The sequence below is a fragment of the Musca domestica genome, unplaced genomic scaffold (genome assembly GCF_030504385.1).
Source record: "Musca domestica strain aabys unplaced genomic scaffold, Musca_domestica.polishedcontigs.V.1.1 5, whole genome shotgun sequence".
NCBI lineage: Eukaryota > Metazoa > Arthropoda > Insecta > Diptera > Muscidae > Musca > Musca domestica.
The window spans coordinates 20,957,578-20,985,348 of record NW_026712346.1 but is presented as its reverse complement, the minus strand read 5'-3'; the positions used below and the strand labels follow the sequence as shown (position 1 = coordinate 20,985,348).

Sequence of the window (27,771 nt, the reverse complement as noted above, 5' to 3'; positions counted from 1 at the left end):
AAATTAAAAATTTTTGATCTTTTTTAATAATTAGACTGGTTTCTTCGTGAAAGTTCGATTTTGACTCTGCGCTCCTTTGTTCTTTACGAAGAAACCAGCCGATGATTTAATCCAGTCGAAAAGGCGAACTTTTAATATTTTCCACCATATGAAAGTAATTTGCAGCTTTCGAAAAAAAAATTCCGTTGAAAAATATTGCTAAATAATAAAAGAATATAGGCAGTTACCGTTATATTAGGGCCTACGAGGACCTGCATAGTTAATTTTCTGTCAAATATGGTAGTACCCATTAGGAATTTATATACGATATTTGATAAAATTCCGATGAATAATTTAGCTAAAATCATCAAAATACCTAATATAGGTATGACAAACTTAATATACCCTCCATTCCTCATTCATTCGTTCTTTCATTTCTCTAATGTTGCCACATTTACACTGAATGAGATTATTCCAAATCGATCGGAAGTGGAGAAGCTAAAACAAAAAAGATCGATTTTTAAATTACAGAATTTAAATCATTCCGATTCGATTTTTTGGCATGACAGATAATTTGTACTAATTTATTTTGAAAAATGCTTTGGTTCATTTTCATATATTTCAAAACATTGTATAGGGTAAGTGTGCCTAAGTTCGGCATGTCCCAGTAGTCGGCACTTTTTATTTTTAAGCCCAAATAAATGAAACTATTATAACTAAATATATTTTGTTTACTTCAAATATATTGCCAGCTATCTTTGTGCACAATTTCGCTAAGAAAAGATGAATTATTCTAATAAAAATTAAATTTTTGTCTGTGAAGGTCCTCAACAATTCATATTCTTAAGATAAGTACAATAAAGACGTCGTATCAGTTTAACTAAACAAAAATATTATATTTTAATGAATTACTTTATTATTATTATTATTAATTATTCTTACAAAAAAAAATTGGTATGCCGACTGTTGGAAAATGTCATGCCGACAATTGGCAAGTGGTGCCGACTACTAGCAAAAAAGCATTGTTTTAATAAAACTACAAATTTATGAAATTTAATAAAAAATTATTAAAACTTTATTTATTATTGCAAAAACTATACAAAATTTCGAATCTGAATAAATTAACTTTGTAATAATTGAAATGTTCCACTCAGACTGCCGACTACTGGTACACTTACCCTACGTTATAAATATCTAATTTCTCTGATTAGGATCAAACAAACCATTTACTTATAATTATTAATATCTTTATTTATTTGCAAGGTTATACAAGTAGACAAATTTACAATCATTCTTAAAGAATATATATCTACTCTTTATAATATATCATATGGATTTTTTATTAGTATGCGCAGTATACGTATATTGATAATTATATAATGCGAACGTCGGTAAAAAATTAAAACTTTATATATATAGAGTTGTTTGTTGATATCATGAACAAAATTGTATATATATATATATATATATATATATATATATATATATATATATATATATATATATATATATATGTAAAATTTTTAAAGTTGTTGTTTTAATATTTGTTTTTTTAATCAATAAAATCGTATACATAGGTTTACTAATATTGTTAGCCTTTGATCATACATTGTGTGTAATGTAAATAAAAAACGAATCTGTGCAGTGGAATAAATTTAGTTTTTAACAAAACTATCACACATGTTGTTGTCCGTTAAATATTTGTGTTTCATTCTTGAAGAATTTTTTTTATTTATTTGGATAAAAAATTGCCAATTTAATGATTGCAAGTAAATAATATGCTAAATAACTGTGTAAAACGTTTACTGTGTTCAGCAGGGAGTTTATTGTTATACAAATAACATTTTTGCACCAGATGTCGTATAAAGGATTTTAAATTTTTGTTTGTATTACTATATAATGCAAACTACCACAACCGTTACATGTTTTTTTAAATAAATCTTCATTTAAATTCATTATTGCTAATATTGGAAAAGACAACCTAGAAGTTAAATGATGATCATAAATTTAGCACAACACAAAAAGCATAATTTTAATTTTACTTTGTAAAAATAGTTTAATTATTTTTAATGATAAATGAAATTGTACAGTATATATATTTTATAAAGGCAACCTACAGTAGTTTAAGCCCTATATGTTTTATGTTGCTAAAATGTGTTGAACAATTGTGTAATATGTAGAATGCATTTCAATAATTTACTACATATTACCAGGAAATGCAAAATGCAGCTTCTTATCGTTGTTTCATTGTCAAACGGCATATGTTCAACTTTATCGTACTGATGAGTAAACGTAATGTTTATTTATCCTATGCAATTTTTCTACACAAATATTTTAATCCAGGATTCTACGATTTTATACAACATAAAACTTAAGAAATATATACCTAATATGTGAAATATATTTTGCTATTGCTTTATACGAAGTCAATCGAACAATTATTTTGATTTTGATGGTTAATGTGAATGTTATTGCTGGTAATTTAGTTGCTAAATGGAAGAATATTTTGATTTCCGCTAAATTTCTATGCTTGTTGATAATTTCACTGCTTTCATTTTATTTCTGAAGGTTTAACTGTAATTTTAGTTGTTATGTTTTTTACGAATCGGTTCACCTTAGCGGGTTCCGATTCTTTAAACGTTAGCGATTCCGTTTAGTTTTTCTGCTGACATTTCCCTCGATGATGATCTGTAGATATTTGAGAGAAAGATACGTTTGATTGGATTACACAGGAGTTATTACCTAACATATGCACAGTGGTCGAGGTCGTATGGGAACAGCGGCCAAAAATACTTTCAGTGCAGATATCAATATGAATCTTTGGTTATGGTACATTGATGGGATAAAAATAAAAAATGTGACAAAATGGATATGGTCGAGGCATGTTTTGGCATGGTCCCCTTACAACGTACCTCCCGAATAAGGGTTATTTGCCCAATTTTCGTCACATTTTTACACTAGATTGTTCTGTTATTTGACATTTTACGTTCTAAAGACCTAAAAATAGTCTTGCTGAAAATTATTTGGAACGGCCCGCCTTCAGGTAGAGTCCCCCTGTAAAGGTACCTCCAAAAATAGAAGTATTTTTATACAAATCAATTCCAAATTTGATTATTTTTTTGTAAACAAAATAGACAATGTTTTTGTAAACAAAATAAACAATTCAATATAAAACTAAATCAAAGTTACTAATGGATATATATACATTTCAGTGTTATTCAAGTAAATAAAATGCAGATTTTAATAATATATTTTATTGCTTGGTAACGTTCGCTGTCCCGTTATAAAAGGGTCAGATCTCAGAAGGAGACGTTTAATAAGATCTGTGTTTGTTGAAACACGAGAATTTTTTCGGGTATGATTTAGTCGAAACTTTTTATATCTTTGTTGCCAGACCTCGCGGCCTCCCTATAATTCTCCAATCGATACAATGGCATATTTTATAATGTCGGGAGCATGTATTGAAATTTTATGAACTGTGGGTGTAAGATAGTGTCATGGATATCTATTTGTTAGCTCTTTAGCTGTTTCCAGCGTAAAGTCCTCAAATTTTTCGACATAATATGGCATCCGGAAGTCAATCCTTGTAACAATATTGAACACCTCTCATTTACATCTTTATCAATCCAAACAACAAAAACATATTCTATGTCATTAGCACCATAGAATTGACAAAATTACAGCGAAGTCACTTCAGTATATTGGGCATAACACACAAATCTGACAAAATCTGAAAGTTAAATTAGCACTTCAAGAATCTTAGGAATGGCGTGAAAAAAATCACATTGCCTCAGGGGGGAAAAGAATTAAAACTAACTGAAATCCAAATTTATTTTCAAAATTAATCTTAAAGGCAATTCAGAACACTCACATCGTCTATATTATACCCAACTACTAAACACACAAATTACTGCACTAAAAATAAGACAATACCTTGCTTTTCAATAATTATACCAAGATTTGTCATTTTAAAATGTATTTAATTTTGTAATACTGATCTATTTTTACTCCACTTTTTCACTGATCCCACTGAAAAAAGCAAGTAACTATATTTTCTCTTTTTTTGATGCTATTCTCGAAGTGGGCCGTTAGAATGAAGCCAAGATTATTTTGTTTTCTAAAAAGCTTAACCTCTTAAGAGTTCATGTGTACACATTTGGCCAATGGCTGCGACCACTGTGATATGGTTGTACAGGTATTAATGAAAGAATTAGAAATGTAGTTAAATATATATATATATATATATATATATATATATATATATATATATATATATATAAACAAGCAGAGGGTCACCGGTGGGACATCATCAGAAACCTCATAGGAAACCAAGAAACATATAGATCTGCTTTCAACAACAACAGTTAGATAAAGAAGGCCAAAAAATCATCATGGGTGAGCTTAACTGAGTCTACAGAGGATGTCAATGAAGCTTCCAGATTTCGTAAAGTTCTTTCAAAGGACCCTAAAACTATTGGATCAGATCTCAGAAGGAGACGTTTAATAAGATCTGTGTTTGTTGAAACACGAGAATTTTTTCGGGTATGATTTAGTCGAAACTTTTTATATCTTTGTTGCCAGACCTCGCGGCCTCCCTATAATTCTCCAATCGATACAATGGCATATTTTATAATGTCGGGAGCATGTATTGAAATTTTATGAACTGTGGGTGTAAGATAGTGTCATGGATATCTATTTGTTAGCTCTTTAGCTGTTTCCAGCGTAAAGTCCTCAAATTTTTCGACATAATATGGCATCCGGAAGTCAATCCTTGTAACAATATTGAACACCTCTCATTTACATCTTTATCAATCCAAACAACAAAAACATATTCTATGTCATTAGCACCATAGAATTGACAAAATTACAGCGAAGTCACTTCAGTATATTGGGCATAACACACAAATCTGACAAAATCTGAAAGTTAAATTAGCACTTCAAGAATCTTAGGAATGGCGTGAAAAAAATCACATTGCCTCAGGGGGGAAAAGAATTAAAACTAACTGAAATCCAAATTTATTTTCAAAATTAATCTTAAAGGCAATTCAGAACACTCACATCGTCTATATTATACCCAACTACTAAACACACAAATTACTGCACTAAAAATAAGACAATACCTTGCTTTTCAATAATTATACCAAGATTTGTCATTTTAAAATGTATTTAATTTTGTAATACTGATCTATTTTTACTCCACTTTTTCACTGATCCCACTGAAAAAAGCAAGTAACTATATTTTCTCTTTTTTTGATGCTATTCTCGAAGTGGGCCGTTAGAATGAAGCCAAGATTATTTTGTTTTCTAAAAAGCTTAACCTCTTAAGAGTTCATGTGTACACATTTGGCCAATGGCTGCGACCACTGTGATATGGTGGTACAGGTATTAATGAAAGAATTAGAAATGTAGTTAAATATATATATATATATATATATATATATATATATATATATATATATATATATATATATATATATATATATATATATATATATATATATATATATAAACAAGCAGAGGGTCACCGGTGGGACATCATCAGAAACCTCATAGGAAACCAAGAAACATATAGATCTGCTTTCAACAACAACAGTTAGATAAAGAAGGCCAAAAAATCATCATGGGTGAGCTTAACTGAGTCTACAGAGGATGTCAATGAAGCTTCCAGATTTCGTAAAGTTCTTTCAAAGGACCCTAAAACTATTGGATGTATAAAACGACAAGATGGAAGCTGGACTGACTCTGGTTTAGACACTCTCACACTCACACTTTTCTAACTGCGCCGATGCGAGAAATGAACAATCGGCATAGCATCATAATCAGCACTGTGTGGCAGAGGATGTGAGTCTAATTTATAGGATTGGGGGAATAACTCTATCAAACCTTTCAAGTTACCGGGGCCGAACGGCATTATTCCCGCCATGTCACAGCATGCATTGACGGCAATAGTACCAATACTGGAAGTGATTTGTAAGGTTTTTTTGCGTCTCTCTCATATTCCATCACTGTGGAGGGAAGTTACAGGCGGGGAATCCGAGTCACGTACTTCCAAAAGACTACAGGCCTATCAGTCTTTCGTCCTTTCTATTGTAAACTCTGGAGATTCTAATAGATATTTTTAACTTCAATAAGCGCTGCTCAACATGCCTATATGAAAGGAAAATCGGTTGAAACACGCAACATGAGTCGGGAAATTTGTGGAGAAGAACACCTCGACATAGAAGGGGCATTCATCAATGTCACACTTGATGCAATTCATGCTTCCCTTACAAAATTTAGTTTACCACCACACCTAATTGAATGGGTTGGTGTTATGCTCAGTAGCAGAATCATGAACTCATGCATCGGGGAGTGCTCCGTCAGGAAATCGGTTACTAGGGGCACCCCGCAAGGAGAGGTTCTATCACCATTACTCTGGCCATTGGTGATAAACGACATACTAAAAGACCTGGAACATGACGGAACAAAAGTAGTCGCTTACGCTGATGATGTGGTTCTGCTAATTGCGGGTAAATTCTTGCAAACTGTTTAAGATCTTGTGCAGTGAATTCTTGGGCTAAAACTGGCTCGTGCTTTTTACTAGGACGCGGAAAATCCCAGGTTTTTCGCTACCTTTGTTGGATGGAGTTAGGTTAAGCCTATCAACGGAAACTAATTACCTCGGTACCATCCTTGGCAAAAAGAAATACATTGGAAAAGGAATATCGAGGAGCGAGCGAAGAGAGGCTTAATCGCACTCCATTCTTGCAGAAACTCCTTAAGAAAGAGCTGAGAACTTAAACCATATATAATCAAATGGATACATGAATCAATATTTTGACCAATTCTAACTTATGGAGGGCTAGTATGGTGGGTAAAACTATCTTCAACAAAAGCATTGATAAAGTTCAAAGAACAGCGTAGTTACTAATTACAGGTGCGTTTAAAAGAACGCCTAGCCTGCACTCGGAACAAATTGCTAGATGTGGCCTGCGGCTCAATGAACTAGGTTAATGGTGGAGTCAGTCCTTTGGGCACTCTGGCCCTGACCATTGTGGCAATGAATCAGCAGATGAATGGACCAGACGCGGATCTTCTAAGTATTGCCGAAACACTATTTTGGGAGATTCAATCAGAACTGGCTGACTGGAAAGGGATGTAATGTCTGCAAATAAGTATGGCCAGTGGTCTTCGAGGTTATGGTGGGTCTAATTACGGGAGATATATATATATATATATATATATATATATATATATATATATATATATATATATATATATAGGATGCTAGCAATTGCGCTTAACCAGTATCCTCTGTCTGTCTCCAACTGGGTAAGCACAATTGCTAGCAGACCACAGATATATATATATATATATATATATAGATATATATAGATATATATATATATATATATATATATATATATATATATATATATATATATATATATATATATATATATATATATATATATATATGTGTGTGTTAGGCTTTTTTTGCCTCACAATTTACCTGCAAAATTTGGCTTGCTTCAAAAGCAGTTCCTGGCAAAAGAATAACTGGCGATGAAACGTGACCAGCTTCGACGCATAACATGTTAGGAAATTCATCATCGCCAAAGTCACCAATTTCCCTTGCTTTATCAATCCATGGATTCCAAATGACGGTGTCTGGAAAATTATATTTATGTATACGCATTTTGCGCCCCGACACAACGTTCGTTATAATATGTTCCTGAGGTGTGTGTTGATAAATACGATCTGTCCATTCATTGACGGTTACTACTTCGCGACCTTCTTGATACATGGCATCGTTGCGGGTCTACAATATTTAACAATTATTTTCATATTAATGAATGGGAGATATATTTTGTGGTATTTTCAATTACCTTGTCCATAAATGTGCAACCATGCAAACCAGTTATTTGACAGCGTCTTACATCAGGAACTTTGAGGTAAGTGTGCAGCAGTAAATTAAAAGTCATTGTTAATTCTTTGCTAGGATTATAAACTCCTATATGGAAATGTAGTTCTTTTTCGCGTAATATTAAACGGTATGTGATACGAAATCTGCAAATATATTTGAAAAAAACAAAACAAAAAATATAGTGATATTACACTCTTGATTTCATGTCTACGTACTGATAATTCCACATAGATCGGGTAAATTCGTTGTCCATTAAAGAAAAAATGGCTTCTACGTCACCATTATGCAGTCTTTCGGGAGGTCGTTCTAAATTCCATCGTGTGATACGAGCAAAACCATGCTGTGCTCCAAATGACCATGGACCGAATTGGGCTACAAAATAGAAATATAGAGATTATGGTGGAGTTCAACGTCTAAAGGCGAACAGAATAACGAACTTGAAAAACATTTGATGATAATTTTATTTTTTTTAATTAATACTTACGAAATACGAACGGTATGCCCCCACGTATCGCCTTCTTTCCGTCAAAAGAGGCCAATTTGCTGAAAAACACCAATTGTTATTTATTGTTTTTTTTTTTCTAATAAATGATGATTTAAAATAATGTTCTAAAATTAAATATTTTATTGCAGAGTTTTAAGTCAAATATTAAGAATGGAAGGATTGAAGTCTCAGTGTTGTTAATTTGAAATCGTATAGAAATTATATCTTAACCTGAACCGATGTTCACTAAATTAGATTGAGGCAAAAATATTAGTTTCTCTCTCTTAGTAAATATCATGGTACAATGAAGACAAGGTAGGACATAGCAATTACATGAGTACAATTATTTCTTTTGGTAGTCTTGTAATGTCAGAACATGTATACAGTTTCTGTATATGTATGTATTGTTTCGAATAATAAACAAAATAATTTCAAATTCTGCTGAAATTTAAAATCATATTACAGCATTTGGGCAGAAAAAATGTTTCTGTTTTGGGATGAAAGACAATTGCAATTGTATTAGAGCTCGATGTTGTGAAAAATTCTCGACGTTAGATGCGTATCCATTCTGCGTGTATAAAAATGTTGGGAAAAATGGTAAAAAATAACATGTTGCATTTGTTATTAGAATTTTAAATTAGAAGTTATAAGGCCCTAGCTTCGGGATTGTATTTTTCAAATGCAATCATTCCCATGGTAAATATAATTGCATAAATATAAAATCGTTTAAGTCATATCGGAGCTATAGCTATATTTCAAGCTGTTTGATTCATACTCTTTTTTGCCTAACTATACAAACAAACGCATATAAAATTAAAGAAAAATATGAGCTGACCAAATGTGACCCTATTTCCATATAATTTGGCTTATTTTTTATTTCTATATCGGGCCGGTTACACAGTTTAAGACTATTGATGTTTTCCTTCTTTCGTATGCTATTGTTGTAGTATTTTCAAAACATTATGGGAACAATATTTATAGTTTCGAAATAGGTACAATCTCAATGTAAAGAAATTTATGTTAGTTATTCCGCTTATATGTCAAGAACCGCTGGATTGATTTTGATCATTCTCCCCAATTCGGAATGGCCTGTTCACAAAAAAAGATAAAATCTAAGAAAATCTACTTTATGCCCACTATTTCGATTTATCTAAAATCCTTATATTTGCCAAATAATGAAGATATCGGTTTTAAAATTATTACACGACGTACTGTTAACATACCCTTTAATCCTAAGTATTTATTTGGGGGATGAGGAACTGACCACGCCTACTTTTTAATCTATATATAAACCTTAAACCACCAGCTGGAACTATTTGGATATTTTTTTAAATGTTCGTCCTACCCCGATTTAGGTTTTTATGCAAAGAAAAAGTGACCACGCCCAATTTTGCGTTTCGATTTATCTAAAATCCTAATATTTCCAAAATCATGAATATATCTGTTCCACAGTTAGTATACGACGTAATCTTGACTCTCTCTCTCCAACCCTAGGTATCTGTTTGGGGTCAGAGGAACTGGCCACACCTATATAAATTTATATGTCAAATATTTGAAAAAGTATAGTAACACATCAGTAGAGAACGGTTGGGCCGGTTTGACTCAAATTTTCTTTTGGTTATTTGTAATTACAGTGGAAGTGGTTGTCATGAAAGAAAATTTTGAGAAAAATCGTGGAACTGAAAAATTGACTGCTCTATTATGATATGGAATTTTGTGTAGAATTGTTTCAGAATGCCTTTTGGAATTGAAAATTCTTATTAAAAAAAAAACGAAAAAATCTATAAAGTTTTCATATTTTCTATACATGCTGTTATATGGTCGCCATACCCAAATTTTAAATTTTGATTTGATATGGAGATAATCCATCCCTTCGAACTCGAAATGCAAAATTTATTGGGACTTCAATCAGCGAAATACCGAATATGAAGAGGCACTGTAATATGCGGACTATACAAAATAGTGGAGTGAATTGAAAATATAGTAAGAAAAGTATTCATATACTCGGAAAATTCTTCTGAACCCTTAAAAGTAACCTTAAATTATAGGTAATGTTATACGGGCACTATGCGCTATCGTCAGTAATTACACTGCGCCGCAGATAATCTTGGGTTTAGGAAATTTTTCGGTTGGTAAATAAAAATCCCAAAAGAGGGTTCCCGGATCAAACTTTTTTAGAGTCAATTTTATATAGCTTAAACATACACAAAAGGCCGCAAATATTTTCCCTATACTCCGCAAAAGATACGATGAAGTTTTAAATTTGAAACAGTCCTAGGGGTAACATTTGGAATCATTTGTACAAAATATGTATCTATTATAAACAGTTAATGTATACATTTTAATATATATGCTATATTATTTAGATTTTTAACTGTAAAACTAAAACCTCTTACTGAAAAATAGGATCAGGTTTTTTGAAAGACGTATTTATTTCTATTTAATCGAGTCATAATTTATACTAAAAATTGTGCCACTTATGTGAGCCAGATTTGTGAATTATTATGCTTAAAAACTATACATTAAGACTAAAACTATGGGCCTTTAAGATTAATTTTGACAATAACATTAGATTTCACTTAAAGTTTTAATTGTCTTCCCCCCTGTATCCCCCAATATGTTTTTTTCATGCCATTAGCAATGGTCCTAAGATTCTATAAGTGCTAATTTAACTATCTAACAGATTTTGTCAGATGTGTATGTTACACCCAAAATACTGAAGTGACTTCGCTGCAATTTTGTCAGTTTTATGGCGAGCTTATCTGCGAAGATAACAGGGATTGATAAAGATGTAATTGAGAGGTCTTCAATATTGTTACAAGCATTGTCTTCTGGGTACAATATTAATTTCAAAAAATGTAAGGCCCTTGCACTGCAAACTTCTAAAGAGTTAACAAATAGATATCCATGGTACTATCTTCCACCCTCAGTACATAAAATTTTAATACATGCACCCGACATGGCATCGATTGGAGAATTATCGGATGAACTCCACAGTCTCCTCCGATAATTCTCTAACAAACATAGAAACAAAGATACAAAAAAAATTTAGACTAAATCATTCCGAAAAAATTCTCATGTTTCAATAAATACAGATCTTATTAACCGTCTTTTTGTGACCAAGACCCTGGTAATAACTAAAATCAAAAATTACCAACATTTGAGGAATTTGAAAGGGGCTATATCAATTGAGGGGGGCTATATCACAATGTAGACCAACCTGATACATATTTTGTACAAATGATTCCTCATGTAAACCCCTAGGTATTTTTCAAATTTAAAATTTTATCGTAACTTTTGCGGACTATAGGCAAAATATTTGCGGCCCTTTGTGTATGGTTAAGCTATATAAAATTGACTCTAAAAAGTTTGATCTGGGAACCCTCTTTTGGGATTTTTATTTACCAACCGAAAAATTTCTTAAACCCAAGATTATCTGCAGCACAGTGTAATTACTGACGATAGCGCATAGTGCCCATATAACGTTACCTATGATTTAAGGTTACTTTTAAGGGTTCAGAAGAATTTTCCGAGTGTATGAATCCTTTTCTTACTATATTTTCAATTCACTCCACTATTTTTTATAGTCCACATAATACAGTGCCTCTTTATATTCGTTATTTCACTGATTAAAGTCCCAATGAATTTTGCATTTCGAGTTCTAAGGGATGGATTATTTCCATATCAAATCAAAATTTTAAATTTGGGTATGGCGACCATATAACAACATGTATAGAAAATATGCAAACATTCTCGATTTTTTCGGTTTTTTCAATACTAATTTTTAATTCCAAAAGGCATTCTGAAAAAATTCTACACAAAATTCCATATCATAATAGATCAGTCAATTTTTTCAGTTCCGCGATTTTTCTCAAAATTTTCTTTCATGACAACGTTTCCACTGTAATTACAAATAACCAAAAGAAAATTTGAGTCAAACCGGCCCAGCCGTCCTGTACTGATGTGTTACTATACTTTTTAAAATATTTTACATATAAATTTTTATAGGTGTGGCCAGTTCCTCTGACCCCAAACAGATACCTAGGGTTGGAGAGAGAGTCAAGATTACGTCGTATACTAACTGTGGAACAAATATCTTCATGATTTTGGAAATATTAGGATTTTAGATAAAGCGAAACGCAAAATTGGGCGTTGTCACTTTTTCTTTGCATAAAAACCTAAATCGGGGTAGGACGGACATTTAAAAAAATATAGCCAAATAGTTCCAGCCGGTCTCAACTGATTCAATTAACAACGAACAACAACTGGTTTATATATATATATATTAAAAAGTAGGCGTGGTCAGTTCCTCAGCCCCCAAATAAATGCTTGGGATTGGAGGGAATGTCAACTGTACGTCGTGTAATAATTTTAAAACCGATATCTTCATTATTTGGCAAATATAAGGATTTTACGTAAATCGAATTAGTGGGCGTAAAGTAGGTGTGGTCAATATTTTTTCTTTAAAAATCTAAGGCGGTGTATGACGAACGTTTGTATAAAAAAATAAAAATATATGCAAATCGATTCAGCCGTTCTCAACAGATTACATTACCAACGAGCAACAATTGATTTTTATATATATAGAGAACTTTGTTATCTTATTTAGTTTACCAAAAATGTGGAGATAATATAATTTGGAATGGATTTGTATAAGAAATACTTCTTTTGTTGGAGGAACCTTACAGGGGGACTCTACCTAAAGGTGGGCCGTTGCAAATAATTTTCAAAAATATTATTCTTTAACTCTTTAGAACGTAAAGTGGTCAAATTTTGGAGAATGGCAGCGACCACTGCAGCGACGGTGGGTGAACGCCTTATATATATATATATATATATATATATATATATATATATATATATATATATATATATATATATATATATATATATATATATATATATATATATATGTATATATATATATATACTTAAACACCAAATCGGATGAAACACATATATATGGCAGCTATATCTATACCGATTTTCACTAAATTTTGGGTTGGAATCGGTGGTACCTGACAAAATTCACTCAATTAAGGCTGATATTACACAATTGTGCACAATAAAATATATTTGGTGCAATATAAAATATATATGCCAGCTTTATACAAACAATTCACAAAGACATAATTCATTAAGCTCAGTGCGGTGTAAGGTGTAACACTAGTGCAACAAGTTCTTCTTATTCATTCTATGCTTTCATTCAAATGAGTTAAAAGGCTTGAAAAAAAACAAAATAGTTTCAATTTTTTTAAAATAGGAACTTGTTAATTCATGAACTCAGTTCATTTTAAAAGTGGTCAATAACGAATTTTTGAATTTTGGTAGAAATCATTGTGTAGAAATAAACGAGAAATTGAAACCAAGTTAAAAAATATAAGTCGGTTTTGCCAACAGATGTATACCCTCAGCCCACGTCCGTTTATAAGTCTGAAATAAGTATTACGACGTACCAGTTTTGGACTAACAATAATTTATAAATATTTTTTTTTTTTTTTTTGAATTTCAAAAGATTTGAAGGAGTGGATCCATAAATTCAATATTCACAACAGATCACTGACTGAGTAAAACATAAAATTATATGTAGTTTAAAGAGATTCATTGACATGTTTCGTAAGTTATAAGGATTGTAAATATTAAATATAGTTAGTTATCTTTTGTAAGGTGTACCTGAAGGGGTAGTCGGATTTGATCCGACATATATATATATATATATATATATATATGTATATATATATATATATATTATATATATATATATATATATATATATATATATATATATATATATATATATATATATATATATATATATATATATATATATATATATATATATACACTTAAACACCAAATCGGATGAAACACATATGTATGGCAGCTATATCTGTACCGATTTTCACTAAATTTTGGGTTGGAATCGGTGGTACCTGACAAAATTCACTCAATTAAGGCTGATATTACACAATTTTGCACAATAAAATATATTTGGTGCAATATAAAATATATATGCCAGCTATATACAAACAATTCACAAAGACATAATTCATTAAGCTCAGTGCGGTGTAAGGTGTAACACTAGTGCAACAAGTTCTTCTTATTCATTCTATACTTTCATTCAAATGAGTTAAAAGGCTTGAAAAAAAACAAAATAGTTTCAATTTTTTTAAAATAGAAACTTGTTAATTCATGAACTCAGTTCATTTTAAAAGTGGTCAATAACGAATTTTTGAATTTTGGTAGAAATCATAGTGTAGAAATAAACGAGAAATTGAAACCAAGTTAAAAAATATAAGTCGGTTTTGCCAACAGATGTATACCCTCAGCCCACGTCCGTTTATAAGTCTGAAATAAGTATTACGACGTACCAGTTTTGGACTAACAATAATTTATAAATATTTTTTTTTTTTTTGAATTTCAAAAGATTTGAAGGAGTGGATCCATAAATTCAATATTCACAACAGATCACTGACTGAGTAAAACATAAAATTATATGTAGTTTAAAGAGATTCATTGACATGTTTCGTAAGTTATAAGGATTGTAAATATTAAAGATAGTTAGTTATCTTTTGTAAGGTGTACCTGTAGGGGTAGTCGGATTTGATCCGACATATATATATATATATATATATATATATATATATATATATATATATATATATATATATATATATATATATATATATATATATATATATATATATATATATATATATATATACTTAAACACCAAATCGGATGAAACACATATATATGACAGCTATATCTATACCGATTTTCACTAAATTTTGGGTTGGAATCGGTGGTACCTGACAAAATGCACTCAATTAAGGCTGATATTACACAATTGTGCACAATAAAATATATTTGGTGCAATATAAAATATATATGCCAGCTATATACAAACAATTCACAAAGACATAATTCATTAAGCTCAGTGCGGTGTAAGGTGTAACACTAGTGCAACAAGTTCTTCTTATTCATTCTATGCTTTCATTCAAATGAGTTAAAAGGCTTGAAAAAAAACAAAATAGTTTCAATTTTTTTAAAATAGAAACTTGTTAATTCATGAACTCAGTTCATTTTAAAAGTGGTCAATAACGAATTTTTGAATTTTGGTAGAAATCATTGTGTAGAAATAAACGAGAAATTGAAACCAAGTTAAAAAATATAAGTCGGTTTTGCCAACAGATGTATACCCTCAGCCCACGTCCGTTTATAAGTCTGAAATAAGTATTACGACGTACCAGTTTTGGACTAACAATAATTTATAAATATTTTTTTTTTTTTTTTGAATTTCAAAAGATTTGAAGGAGTGGATCCATAAATTCAATATTCACAACAGATCACTGACTGAGTAAAACATAAAATTATATGTAGTTTAAAGAGATTCATTGACATGTTTCGTTCAGAGATCAAATATACTCGTGCTGTCAGTAGGGCTGCAATTTTTGCCGATTTACCGGCATTTTGACGATTTTACACTCTATATATGGATTTTCCGATATTTGCCTGACGATATTTTAACGATCGACACTGTGTCCCATTACGGAATTAAACGTTGCTAAATTGATTTTATAACATCTAAATTAAGAAAATAAAATATATCTGTCTTTTCTGAAGAATATTCTCAATGTTAATAATGAGACTTATAAATTATTTCAAAAAGAATCAATCTCAATTCACAAAATACGGTTTGTTCCAGAACCTGCAAGAATCTATTAGCTTTGCAATATTTTTCGACATTATAAAGGGAAAATCGGTTATCGTAGTAAAATTTTTACATTTTTGCAGTTCTGGAATAGACTAATTAATAGTCAAATGGAATTACTTTTTAGAAGTGTTCTAAGTAATTCTATAAAATATAATGTTGACTGACTTTATAGATACAAAAAAAATTATAATATGATTAAGTATATTTAGGTTTATATGCAAAATAAGTTATTTCCTGAACAAAACTTCACTCTAAAATTAGTACTTGAATTTTTATATAGAACTTGCAAATCAAATATTGGAACTAATTTAAATTTATTTAAAAGTTTAAGGTTTTTGATACTTGAAGAGTAATGAGAAGAGAAATAATTCTTTGTTAGATATTTCTAAAAATGTCCACACTCTAATTTTAAAAACTGATGAACAATTTTTCGAATCCGAGCTTAGGGAGTTAAACTTTCTAAGTTTTGAAGTTAAATGTGGCGATTCCATTTTGGCTTTCCCAATTTTGTCTGAATTCGTACAACTTTGGAATGAATTTTTAGTTATATAAACCTTAACAAAATTGCATTTATTTGAGCACGTTTAATTCGAAGAAATACTTTATTCTAAAGATTACCTAAAATTAAATAGTTCAAAATTTTTAATACTAAATTATTTAAAATGTATAATAGAAACATGTAATATTTGTAACGTAATTAGAGTTCAGTAGAAAAAAATGATCACATACAGACAAACTTTAAAAAATTGCCCGTTTCGGAAATCACTGTTCATTTTAGTATTCTTCTACAAAGTGATTATTCTTCCATGACTAAAAAAATACACTGTTTTATACGTAGATCTCACCAAAGATATAATATAATATAATTGATAACTTTTTTTTATAAAAATCTACATTTTTATAAAAATTATTTTTTATGTTTATGCTAAATTGCATTTTATGTTTTTATTTCAATGTTAATTTTTATACAAAACTGACTATGTTATACGTTTATATTAAAATGCAAAGTTATGCATATTCACTTCCTGTTCTCTACATGAAATAGACACTTTTGTTTTGTTAAATATGTATTAATTTAATAATTTATACGTTGCCGATTTTTAAAAATGCAAATGACGATTAAGCTGTTTTTTTTTTCTGAAAAATTGACGATTTTTCTTGAAATTTTGTTGGCAGCCCTAGTTGTTGGGTTGGTTTCTCCTGTTCAACTTTCTCTTTCAATCTCAAAATACGTTACATTCTCAAATTACAGGGTTGCATGTCATGGTACTCAAAATAAATTCCCTACATGAATGCAATAAAATGTACTACTATTTTAACTTGACACATTTTTAGTGAAAATTTAAAATGGAATATGGATAACAGACTTTGTCACACAGTGCACAGACTTTGCACAGCAAGATTGATATTGATTGGGCCCTTTACTTATACAGTGTGGTGTAGGGTGCAAGGCCTTTACTATATATTTTATTTACCACAATATCTAAATACATGTTTTCAATGAACGTAACCCAAAAACGAAATGTTTAAAACAATTATAAATAAGAGCGTGTATTGGTGCTATTCGAAATAGATTACAAACATATTTATATATAATATATAATATATTTGATCTATTCCAGGACCTGCAAGAATCTACTAGTTTTGCAATTTTTTTCAATATTATAAAGGAAAAACTGGTTGTCGTAGTAAAGAGTTTTACATTCTTAAATTTCTGGAAGAGAGCAAATATTGAAAACATGTGAACATTTATTTTTTTATTTATTTTTTTGTATAAGCAATTTAATATTTTTCTAAAATTTTTGAACTTTGGTTAATTTGAATGGACTTACGGTCCGTGCGAATTTGATGATTTTAGCTACATTTTTTAAGAGAATTATCTCAAACTTGTTATTCGGAGTTCGTAATAGCCAAGAATAGATAATTGGCTATAGAAGTCCACATTTTCTTCTAGCCACATTCGATATTTGGCATTTTTTAAAATTTTCGTCATTTTTCACCAGACTTTTTACATTTTGCAAGTTAAGTTTCGCCAGAACGAACTTTGCAGCTGTTTTTACTTTTTAAATTTACGTTAGCGCCAAAATCGTACACACCCAGATTGGATTTCACGAAATTTGTAGTCATGTTAACACTTTCTTCCCCCAAAAAATATTTTAACCGAGGAAAAAGGTATGCAACTAGATGTTGTCGCTAGTAGTAAAGGCGGAAGCGAAAAAGCTGCCAAATATCTGAGAAAAGATACTAAAAGTCTGGCAGAAAAATTCTCTAGAAAAAACGCAAAGCCATGTGGAGCCATACCAATCGCAAACAACCAAACAGAGGGTCCAACTAAATAAAGAAGCAGGCACAAAACAGATTTCACTGAACTTTGGAGAGAAAAACTACTTCGAAACGTATAATGCAAAAACCTATGCAAAAAAAGCGCTAAAAAGGCGGGAACATAACAAATACGAAAACCTCATACATACAAAACTGAAATAAAATGCAAAAAAGTAGCATGCTACATTGTACAAATAGAAAGAAACAAACAGGATTCCAAACGTAGGGATAACACAAACCAAATTTTGTGTATGTGCTCCACAAAGGTATTTCTACAAATAAAAACATGACCAACTAAGGTACAACTAATTCCAGTGTATAGAGAACAAACGTACATAAATGTGTTTAACTGAAAAACATTCAACACATTTGTTGTCTGGAATATAGAATTGGTCAGAAAATATCGATTTGTGTTGACTTTAATAAAGGCGCGCAAATCCATTCATAAAAACCATCAAAGCGAATACAAAAGAAACGTAGGGAGAGAGCAAGCCATGAGTTAAAAAAAAAAAACAGAATAAGAGAGTACGTAAAGTAGAGAAGATAAAACATAACAGTGATGGAACATTCGAATTTGGTAATTTTGTGGTAATGTTGGTGGCCTTTGTATCTTTTTACGTCTAAAATGTAAATGATTATAAATGTTATTTTGTATGTGACTTCAAAAAATCAAAAAGTGTTCATCTTTGAAAGTGTGATTTATATATACAGGGTGGGATAAAAAAACTGCAACAAAGTCAAACGCCATAATTTTTTACTTTTTTTACATTTTATGTAATGAAAGCAAAAAAAATGTCGGGAATAGCATCAAATTTTAGAATAAGTTAGGATTTATTCGAATTGGTCACCTTTGGCACGAATTATGGTCAATGAAACCCTCACACGCTGCCCGAATGTTACTCTGCGGTATTTTGGCCCATTCCCGGTGAAGCGTTTGTTTGGGTGATCGACACTTTGATATTTTTTAGTGCCAACCTTGCTTTCCAAAATACTCCAGACACAATACTCCAACGGGTTGGTATCCGAGATTTTGGTGGTCAATGAAGCGAGGAACCTCATTTTGTAACCATTCTTGGTGGCACGTGCTGAGTCCTGTTGGAATATCCTTTGCTTTTTTAAGTCTATTTTCTTTCTGTTGCGATGTAAGTTTTTGCACTTTTTTTAATGGCTTTACCCCGAGCTCATTTTTCAATATTTGCCGAAAGGAATATTGCGATATGTTCGGCTCACGAGTTATTTTTCGGCCACTACGACGCGGGTTTCGATCAAGCCGTTTTTTTACTTTTCGAACCATTTCTGCTGATGTTGCTGTTTTCTTCCGTCCAGCATAAAAATCTAAGTCGATTTTACATTGTTCGCCTATCTGTTGAAATCACGATACAGCTCACATTATTTGACGCAGTGAATGTAATCGTGTTGATGGGGCCCCCTGATCTTCGATATTTTGATGATTTTAGTCATATCAATTAATTCGTTTATGTCGATCAAGTCGCTTCTTTACTTTTCGAACCATTTCTGCTGATGCTGATGTTGCTATTTTCTTCCGTCACTTTCTTAACGTCTGGGTACGCTGTCAGTATCATGGTAACGAGCGATGGTACGAGTCACAAAAGATTTATTCACAAATATCAATCACGTTATCTTTCAATCGAGACAAAAGTCTAAAACTTTGCGCATATTTGAATTTTGTCAGTAGGCAGCCCACGTTTTCGCGTAACCCTATATATCACAACCTTCCGATATTCGGTATTTTAACGATTTAAGCCATATTTTTTGACGGAATTAATTATAATTATAATAATATAATATTAGATAATTTTGTCGAACTGAACTTACTATGGGAATTCTTAAATAATATGAACCAAAACTTGTAAAAAAAACTGCACATTGCGGTCCAATGCAACAAGCTGAGGTCCATGTAGTTGGATTGGTTCACAATATGCTGTATTTTTACAAATTTTAGTTCATAGCCTCTATAGCCATAAAAAGTTCGCCAACAAATCCGCATATAATAAATTCATATAAATCACTGCCATCCATTATTATATTGAATAATATATTAAGAAACCTGTAAAAAAACATCTATTCTCACCTCTTAAAATATATCTATACTTACCTCACAAACAGCTGCTCCTGATTATTTACACGCCAGGATACAACGGTAGCACCTGAAAGATAGTTACCAAATAGTTCATGATTCTCTTATTGATTTGATAATTTTAATGGCATTTTATGCGGAGTAAAATGTCACAAAAAATAAATGTTGCTTTAATTTTTATATCAGGATTGATCACTATCAAGTTTAAACAACACGTACATATTATACTTAACAGTATTATATGTTGTGGGTATTATAAGTTCGATTGGGTCAAAAAGTTTATTGCACCTTATTCTAGACCCATGTGCAGTGAAATTCACAATTATGGCCATATCGTTGGAATACAGCGCCGAAGTTTTGGAAAAAAAATGCCAAAATTGGACAATTTGAGGCGAAGTCATGCAAACATTTGCATAAAATAATCTTCATACATTAAATTATAAGGGCCGTACAAGCATTTCAAATACTTTAACTTAACCAAATCTTTCAAAAGTCACCCTTAAAAACAGATAACTTTCCATTAACTTGGAAGATTGTACGTTTAAAAAAAAATATTCACATACAGTGCCGTAGTACACATTTTGTACTAGCCTCCTGGGAAAGTTGTTGAGTAAAATTATGAGTGCAATGGGTTGTGTGAACATTTAACACTAAGCCATTACTAATATTAATCATTATGATATCCATTTATTTAGTCTATTATCCATATCCATATTATATCCTAGGGTATATTATTCAAATTCAAAACAATGATTTTATAGCCAAATGTTAAACTTCTATCTTCAGAATTCAATTAAACCACTTTATCTTCCCGATCACACCAAGAGTGCATATTATGCTATACCTATTTCAGATACTGTGTTTCTCTACGCTTTACCAATTGTTAATTGAGCATGGATATCAAATTAAGTTCATAACTGTCACTAACTACCAATCTTGGTTTAAAGCCTTACGCTAAATCCTAATTCATATCCCATATTTTAATTTTTCATCAAGTATCTTTTCCAGAACTGCAAGAATTTAAAAGTTTTTACTACGAGAAACGATTTTCCCTTTATGATATCGAAACAAAATGCGTAACTAGTAGTTTCTTGCAGGTTCAGGAAAAGAGAAAATAATTGTAGTTTCTTTTTTATATCTACGCAATGTATTAACATTCAAAAAGAAGAATTTCATTTCTAAAATCAAAACGATATTGATTTTTTTTTAAATAAACCATCATTAGTGGTCCATTTTTCACTATTTTATCTTTATACATTCTCCAAATGACATAACACAGCATTTAGTACTCGTTTTATTATATTTGAAAGCTGTTTCTATTTTATCCAGACATGTCAACAAGATGGCAAAGCATTTAGATCCAAGTCCTTTTTGCCCACATGAGAAATTTCAAATTTCTACCTTCAGTGGTGTCTGTCAGTTTCTTAGTAATGACTAAGTTCTTTTACATTAAGATATTGTTTTATATACCCTCGGCCAAACTTTGAAGAGTATATTGGTAAACAATTTTCGTAAAGCGACAATATAACGGTATTTCCTGATAGTCGGTAAGTCACATTTCCAAATGGAATAGTTTTAAATTCTAGAGTTCGTTGTGGGTTCTACATCTTGTGGTAGAACAATGTCCACATAGGAAAATCTTTCCCTAAAACCTCATATAATAATACCTCTCGATATTTGGTAAGCCACTTCTAGAGTTTGTAATGGGATTTACATTCTTTATGGGAACATTGTATGTATCTGTGACAGTAGGTTGTCCGAATAAGTGCATGTTTTCTTATATACCCCAAATTTGTGGTATCTCGGAATATTTGAGTTTTCTGATATTTTAGACACATTTTTCAAGAAAATTGTTTTGAATGTTGGTATTTTGAAGACTTTTACCAAAACCAGTAACCAATTTCATTTGAAAAAAATTAAAGTTGGCCGAAAATTAAATCTCGGTGGGTAGTATAAAATTTGTACATCAATCATCGTTACCCGTATACGATAAAACACACAAAGTATAGGTACAAGCTCACATGGATAACTTGACTCTAAATTCCCTGGAACAGAGAAAAGGAGACGATGCGACGTGGTACCATTTGGCCGTAGTTGAAGGTATAAAAATCTTAGTATGTTATATAATGTTAAATTGTCGTTTATTCTCATGGGATTTCTGGTCTCTCTTCTGTTCTCATTCATACAATTTTTAAATTACTTACATAACCACATTATAAAAACCAGTAAGAAAAGACAGAAAGAAGAAGGCGGTGCTGACTTTATGATACCCAACACCACTTTGAATATTAAGAGAGTCGCGTGTAGCAAATAAACTTTCATATTGTTCATTAAATTTGAAGTAGGTTAAATCTAAACCATAAAAGCGTCTAAGCAAACTTTTAATGTATGTGACCTCTCGAGCCAAATATCGTTGCTATGGAGTTAATGTTATAACTTTCAGAACACTAAAATATAACATCGGATGAAACAACTTTGTTTGGTCAAATGTATCGACCTGACGTATTATTTACATCAAATTAAAGGGAAATATATATAGGAGGTGTACACAATATCTTGTACCGTAAATCCTTGTTATAATACGGATATGGAAGTTATAGCTATATCTGAACCGAAATTTAGAATCCCATTTGGTCTAATATTACGCATTTGGCGAACAATGTACTTGACATCGAACAAAGATATATATGGGAGCTATATACAAAAGCTATGTGAACTGATCTCGATAAAATTTGGCAGATTTATTTCTGAGCTGTATCTGATATCTGGTATCAAATATCATTGTTATGAAGTGTATATTCCGAATGTGGGTTCTATAGTTATGTCTGCCGATTTTCATCATTTCATTTTCAATGTCGGGGACTTAAACCCAAATCGGATGAAACATATATGGGAGATGTAGCTATATCTGAATATATATATATATGATATTTATATCTGAACTTTATCAAATTTTGCCTTATATTATGCATTTGACGCAAAATAAAACTGAAATATATGTGGGAGTTATATCTAAATCTGGACCGATTATCACAAATTTCATTAGGATTTGTCCTTGGGACAAGCAAATCATCTGCCCAAAATGTTATGACAATCCAGCAATGCATTCTGTTCACAAAAATAAATCAATTCAGAATGTGATTCTATAAAGATCATCAAACGGAACTACGGGTCCATACCGTTTTCTTTTGCCATCTTTTTCTTTAAAAAAAGTAACAATTCCGACAGAAATTATCTATCTAAACTAATAATCAACGCCCAGACACCACTGAAGCTGGAATAAATTTTGGTGATGCGAAGTCAAGCTGGGTTTTTCGAAATACGTACTACAACGGTACAAAATTGTACCGATCAAATAGAGCTTAGAATTTGTGTATGTAGATTTGTCTATGATAAACAAAAAGGAGCGGTTACGTACCAATCGTAACAAATGGTAATAAATTTAGTGTAAAATAGTGCTAAATTTCGCATAAATGAATTATGAATTTGGGATCAAGGTGAGTATGTAGCATTTCGATGAGATGAATTTAAAAATGTGTACGAAATGTACTAAACGATACAAAACTGTCGAGTCACTGTAAGCAGGCAGGATGATTTGGAAACTCGTACATTACGTTTAAAGAAAAGTTCTCAATTTTATAATATTTGCAGTGTGACCAGATCTAAAGTAGTGTTTCAGCTAAAACAGCATAAAAATGATGCTAAAAAATGCCAAACAAAAAAATTAAAATGCCAAAAAATAATGCTAAATATAAATACGTTTTTAAACCTTGCAACACTATGTGTTGGGGGTATTATAATTTTGATTGGGTAAAAAATTATGTAACACTTCGAAATTTTGGCTTCCCACATAAGAAAGTATATATTGATCTACCAATCTCGCTAAGCTGAGCCGAACTAGCTATGTTATATTACAATCACGCTACAGGTCACAACGCATGAAAAGATCTCAATAAAGATGTGGATATTGATTTTGTGATATTTTTCATTTCCATTTTGTCACATTTTTGTCGCATGAGATATTTTCATTTTGACTTACAATATTGAATTTTACATTTTGTAATATTTTTACTCCTTACAACACTATATGGTTAGAATATTATATACCGGGCAGATTTATGGCCCGATCCTCACGAAATATTGGATGGAGGTGGGGTTAGTGTCAGAATAGAAGCCTTATGTTTTTGGAGATGATTGCAAAATATTCAGGGGTTCAAATGGACCAAATACTGAAGGTTTTCTGACACGTCATAATTATCGTCCGATCCTTAGAAAATTTTAAGTGGGAGTTCGGTATCGGCCCTGCCAAGCATTTTGGATGGCCATCGGATAACAGTTAGCGGATAAAATGGGCCCCAATTTTTGTGGGAAAAAATACCAAAAATGTCTATTCCACCGAAATGCTGAAAGTGAATTCCAGGCGAATTAAGAAATACACGAATGGCGCACTTCTTATCTTTTTTACAACAATTCATATAGAGAAACCTTAATTTACAAATATTGTTCTCTCTTTTCTTAAGCTTTAATATAGGGTCCAAACCATGCAATTTTTTAGAGATGACAGGTTTTTGGAAAAAGAATTTGGTTCCAGATTCATGAAGGTTATTCGGAAGGAGGACCAATAAGGTCCATCATTTAAATGAAATTTAATATGATTTTATTAAAATGTACTAAGTCCTGCTACTGAAAGTTAGAGACCGAATGATGATTATAATGAGATCGTTTGTAATCTTAAACATTCGCAACCTTTATTTAACCTAAAGTAAAGATGTGAATTCATAGTGTATAATATCATTCTATTTCTAATTTCTGCTTTTATAAGGTTCATGCCACTGAAAACTCTTCCAACTTCTGCGTTACTAAAAGGTAAAACTAGACAATTCATAACAAAAGAAGAGAATTCCTTGAACGAGTTTTCATTTAAAGCACTTTTAATTTCTTATACAATAAAAAATAAATCGTTGAGTTTATGTTTGCCCATTCATATGTACTTAACGTTTGCCGTTGCTTTTCTAAAATAGAAATTTCGTTCAAAATGTTCATGTAATTTAATTTTTTAGATTTAAGAAAAATTAGATTTATAAAAAAGTACTAAAATAAAAGAAAATGCTAAAAAATGCTAAACTAATAATTTCAAAAAGCTACGAAAAATGCTAAATGAAAATTTTGCTGTTAAATACAAAAAATAAATGCTAAATTTAGCGGCAAAAATGCTAAAATGGCCACACTGAATATCTATATATATAAAAGAAAGTTGTGTTAGTTACTACGCTTATAACTTAAGAACCGCTGGACAGATTTTAACGATTCATACAAATTCGGAATTGTCTCTTTTCCGAAAAGGATAATATCAAAAAAAAAAAAAAAAAAAAACAAGTAAAAAAGCAGTAAGTTCGGCCGGGCCGAACTTTGAATACCCTCCACCATTTGGAACGAATTAGAAAATTTTCAAAAAAAATTAAATCCAATAAAAATTCTTTTAAAATCTTTAAAATATCTAATATAGGAAGGTGCCGATATATGGGGGGATATACGATATTGTGGACCTATAAAGACAAATCTATGTCTGCGTGTAAAGTACTCACAAGGAACTCCTTGTATGGATTTTCAGATAATTCAATTGGAAAAAGTCGCTAAAATCATCAAAATACCGAATATAGGGGAGTACCGTTATATGGGGGCTACACGATATTGTGGACCTATATAGATGATTCTCTGCCGAGGCATAAAGTACCCACAAGGTACTCCTTGTGTGGATTTTCAGACAATTCCGTTGAAAAATGTGGGTAAAATCATCAAAATACCGAATATCGGGGGGTACCGTTATATGGGGGCTATACGATATCGTTGACCGATATAGCCCATCTTCGAACTTGACCTGCCTGCAGACAAAAGAGAGATCTGTGCAAAATTTTAGCTTCCTATCTTAATTCGTTTAGACTGTAGCGTGATTACAACAGACGGACAAACGGACAGACGGACGGACAGGGCTAAATCGTCTTAGAATTTTAGCCTGATCAAGAATATATATACTTTGTTGGGTCTAAAATGATTATTTCGATGAGTTACAAACGGAATGACGAACTTAATATACCCTCCATACCTTTTTTGGTGGAGGGTATAAAAACACGTAAAAATGTGATATATTAACATTTTCATTTTGACTTTTGAAATGTACAATAGTAATGTTTTATTTTGCATGATTTTTTTCCATTTTGACTTACTTTTTTCTAATGTACATTTGTAGTGTTTTTTATATTTTATTTTTGAATTCGAATTAATACCAATTTATTTAATTGACTTGATTTCTTGAGAACTGAAATTGATGGCGGGTTACATGGAAGTGTAGTACCGAATTATGTGGTGGCGAAACGGAATAGAGGATATCGAAATAATTAAACGCGGTCACACCAAAGTTAAAAGATAATTACTTTTTCAAAATCGCTAAAATCTCACGAAAAAGAGATCTCATTGCACAAATTCTCAAATCGGGAAAAAATCGAAAAAAAATTTTTTCAATGGAATCGAATTTTAAAATAATAGTACATTCTATTGACAAACTTTGTAAGGATCTTTTTAACATTTGCTGTAAAAAATCAGCTAATAAGTTTTACAATTTGTTATTCTTTTTTTGTCATTTTTTTCAATTTGTATTATCATATTGAATTCAGTTGATTTTTTGTGAACAAAATAAAGAATAATTTTTCACTATATAAAATTTTTCACCAAAAAAATGAAATAAGTGCGAAATAGGATGTTAACTGACATCTACCTTTCAACTCCAGGGCCTATATCGTGGTTCAGCTGGAAGATGCGAACACATTTAAACAATCAAAAATGACCGAAAAAGCCTAATGGGGCTCATCTTAAAGCGTGAACATACCTCTTTCATGTGAAAATAATCCGTCCAATGAGAGCTCAAAATGCAAAATTCTTTGGGAGTACAATCAGAAAAATACCAAATATAAAAGGTGCAAAATAGTAGAGCGAATGGGACTTTTAGTAAGAAAAGGATTTCTATCCTCCCAGAAATTCTTCCCAAACGTTCAAGATACCTTAAATTGCTTTTGCAGATCATGATATAGATAATAACTCACGGATAAGGGTACAACCCGATTTTATATTTATATAACCATCGTATGATTCAAGCTATTTTTGGGGTCTTAGTCCCTTTTTTATTTTTTGGCCCTTATTTAGCATCTTTCTGTCTAAGGGGGTAGAGAACCTCTTAGCATAAAATTTTAAATTTTCAGAGTAGGGCCCAT

At 31.2% G+C, this 27,771-nt stretch overlaps 1 protein-coding gene across 9 annotated transcripts in view; it reads right to left on the bottom strand.

Annotated features, from left to right (window-relative positions):
- Positions 1 to 1,985: 1,985 nt before the first annotated feature.
- LOC101896598 (uncharacterized) overlaps positions 1,986 to 27,771 on the bottom strand; it is a 37,749-nt gene continuing 11,963 nt past the window's right edge. For all 9 annotated transcript variants that reach the window (XM_011296468.3, XM_011296465.3, XM_020038740.2 and 6 more), the window contains 6 exons: positions 20,525 to 20,576; positions 8,370 to 8,428; positions 8,101 to 8,257; positions 7,848 to 8,028; positions 7,472 to 7,780; positions 1,986 to 2,667 (listed from right to left, as the gene is read on the bottom strand). In XM_011296468.3, coding sequence (XP_011294770.1) covers positions 2,620 to 2,667; positions 7,472 to 7,780; positions 7,848 to 8,028; positions 8,101 to 8,257; positions 8,370 to 8,428; positions 20,525 to 20,576 — 806 coding nt within the window. In that variant the 3' untranslated portion in view covers positions 1,986 to 2,619. The remainder of the gene's footprint in view (positions 2,668 to 7,471; positions 7,781 to 7,847; positions 8,029 to 8,100; positions 8,258 to 8,369; positions 8,429 to 20,524; positions 20,577 to 27,771) is intronic.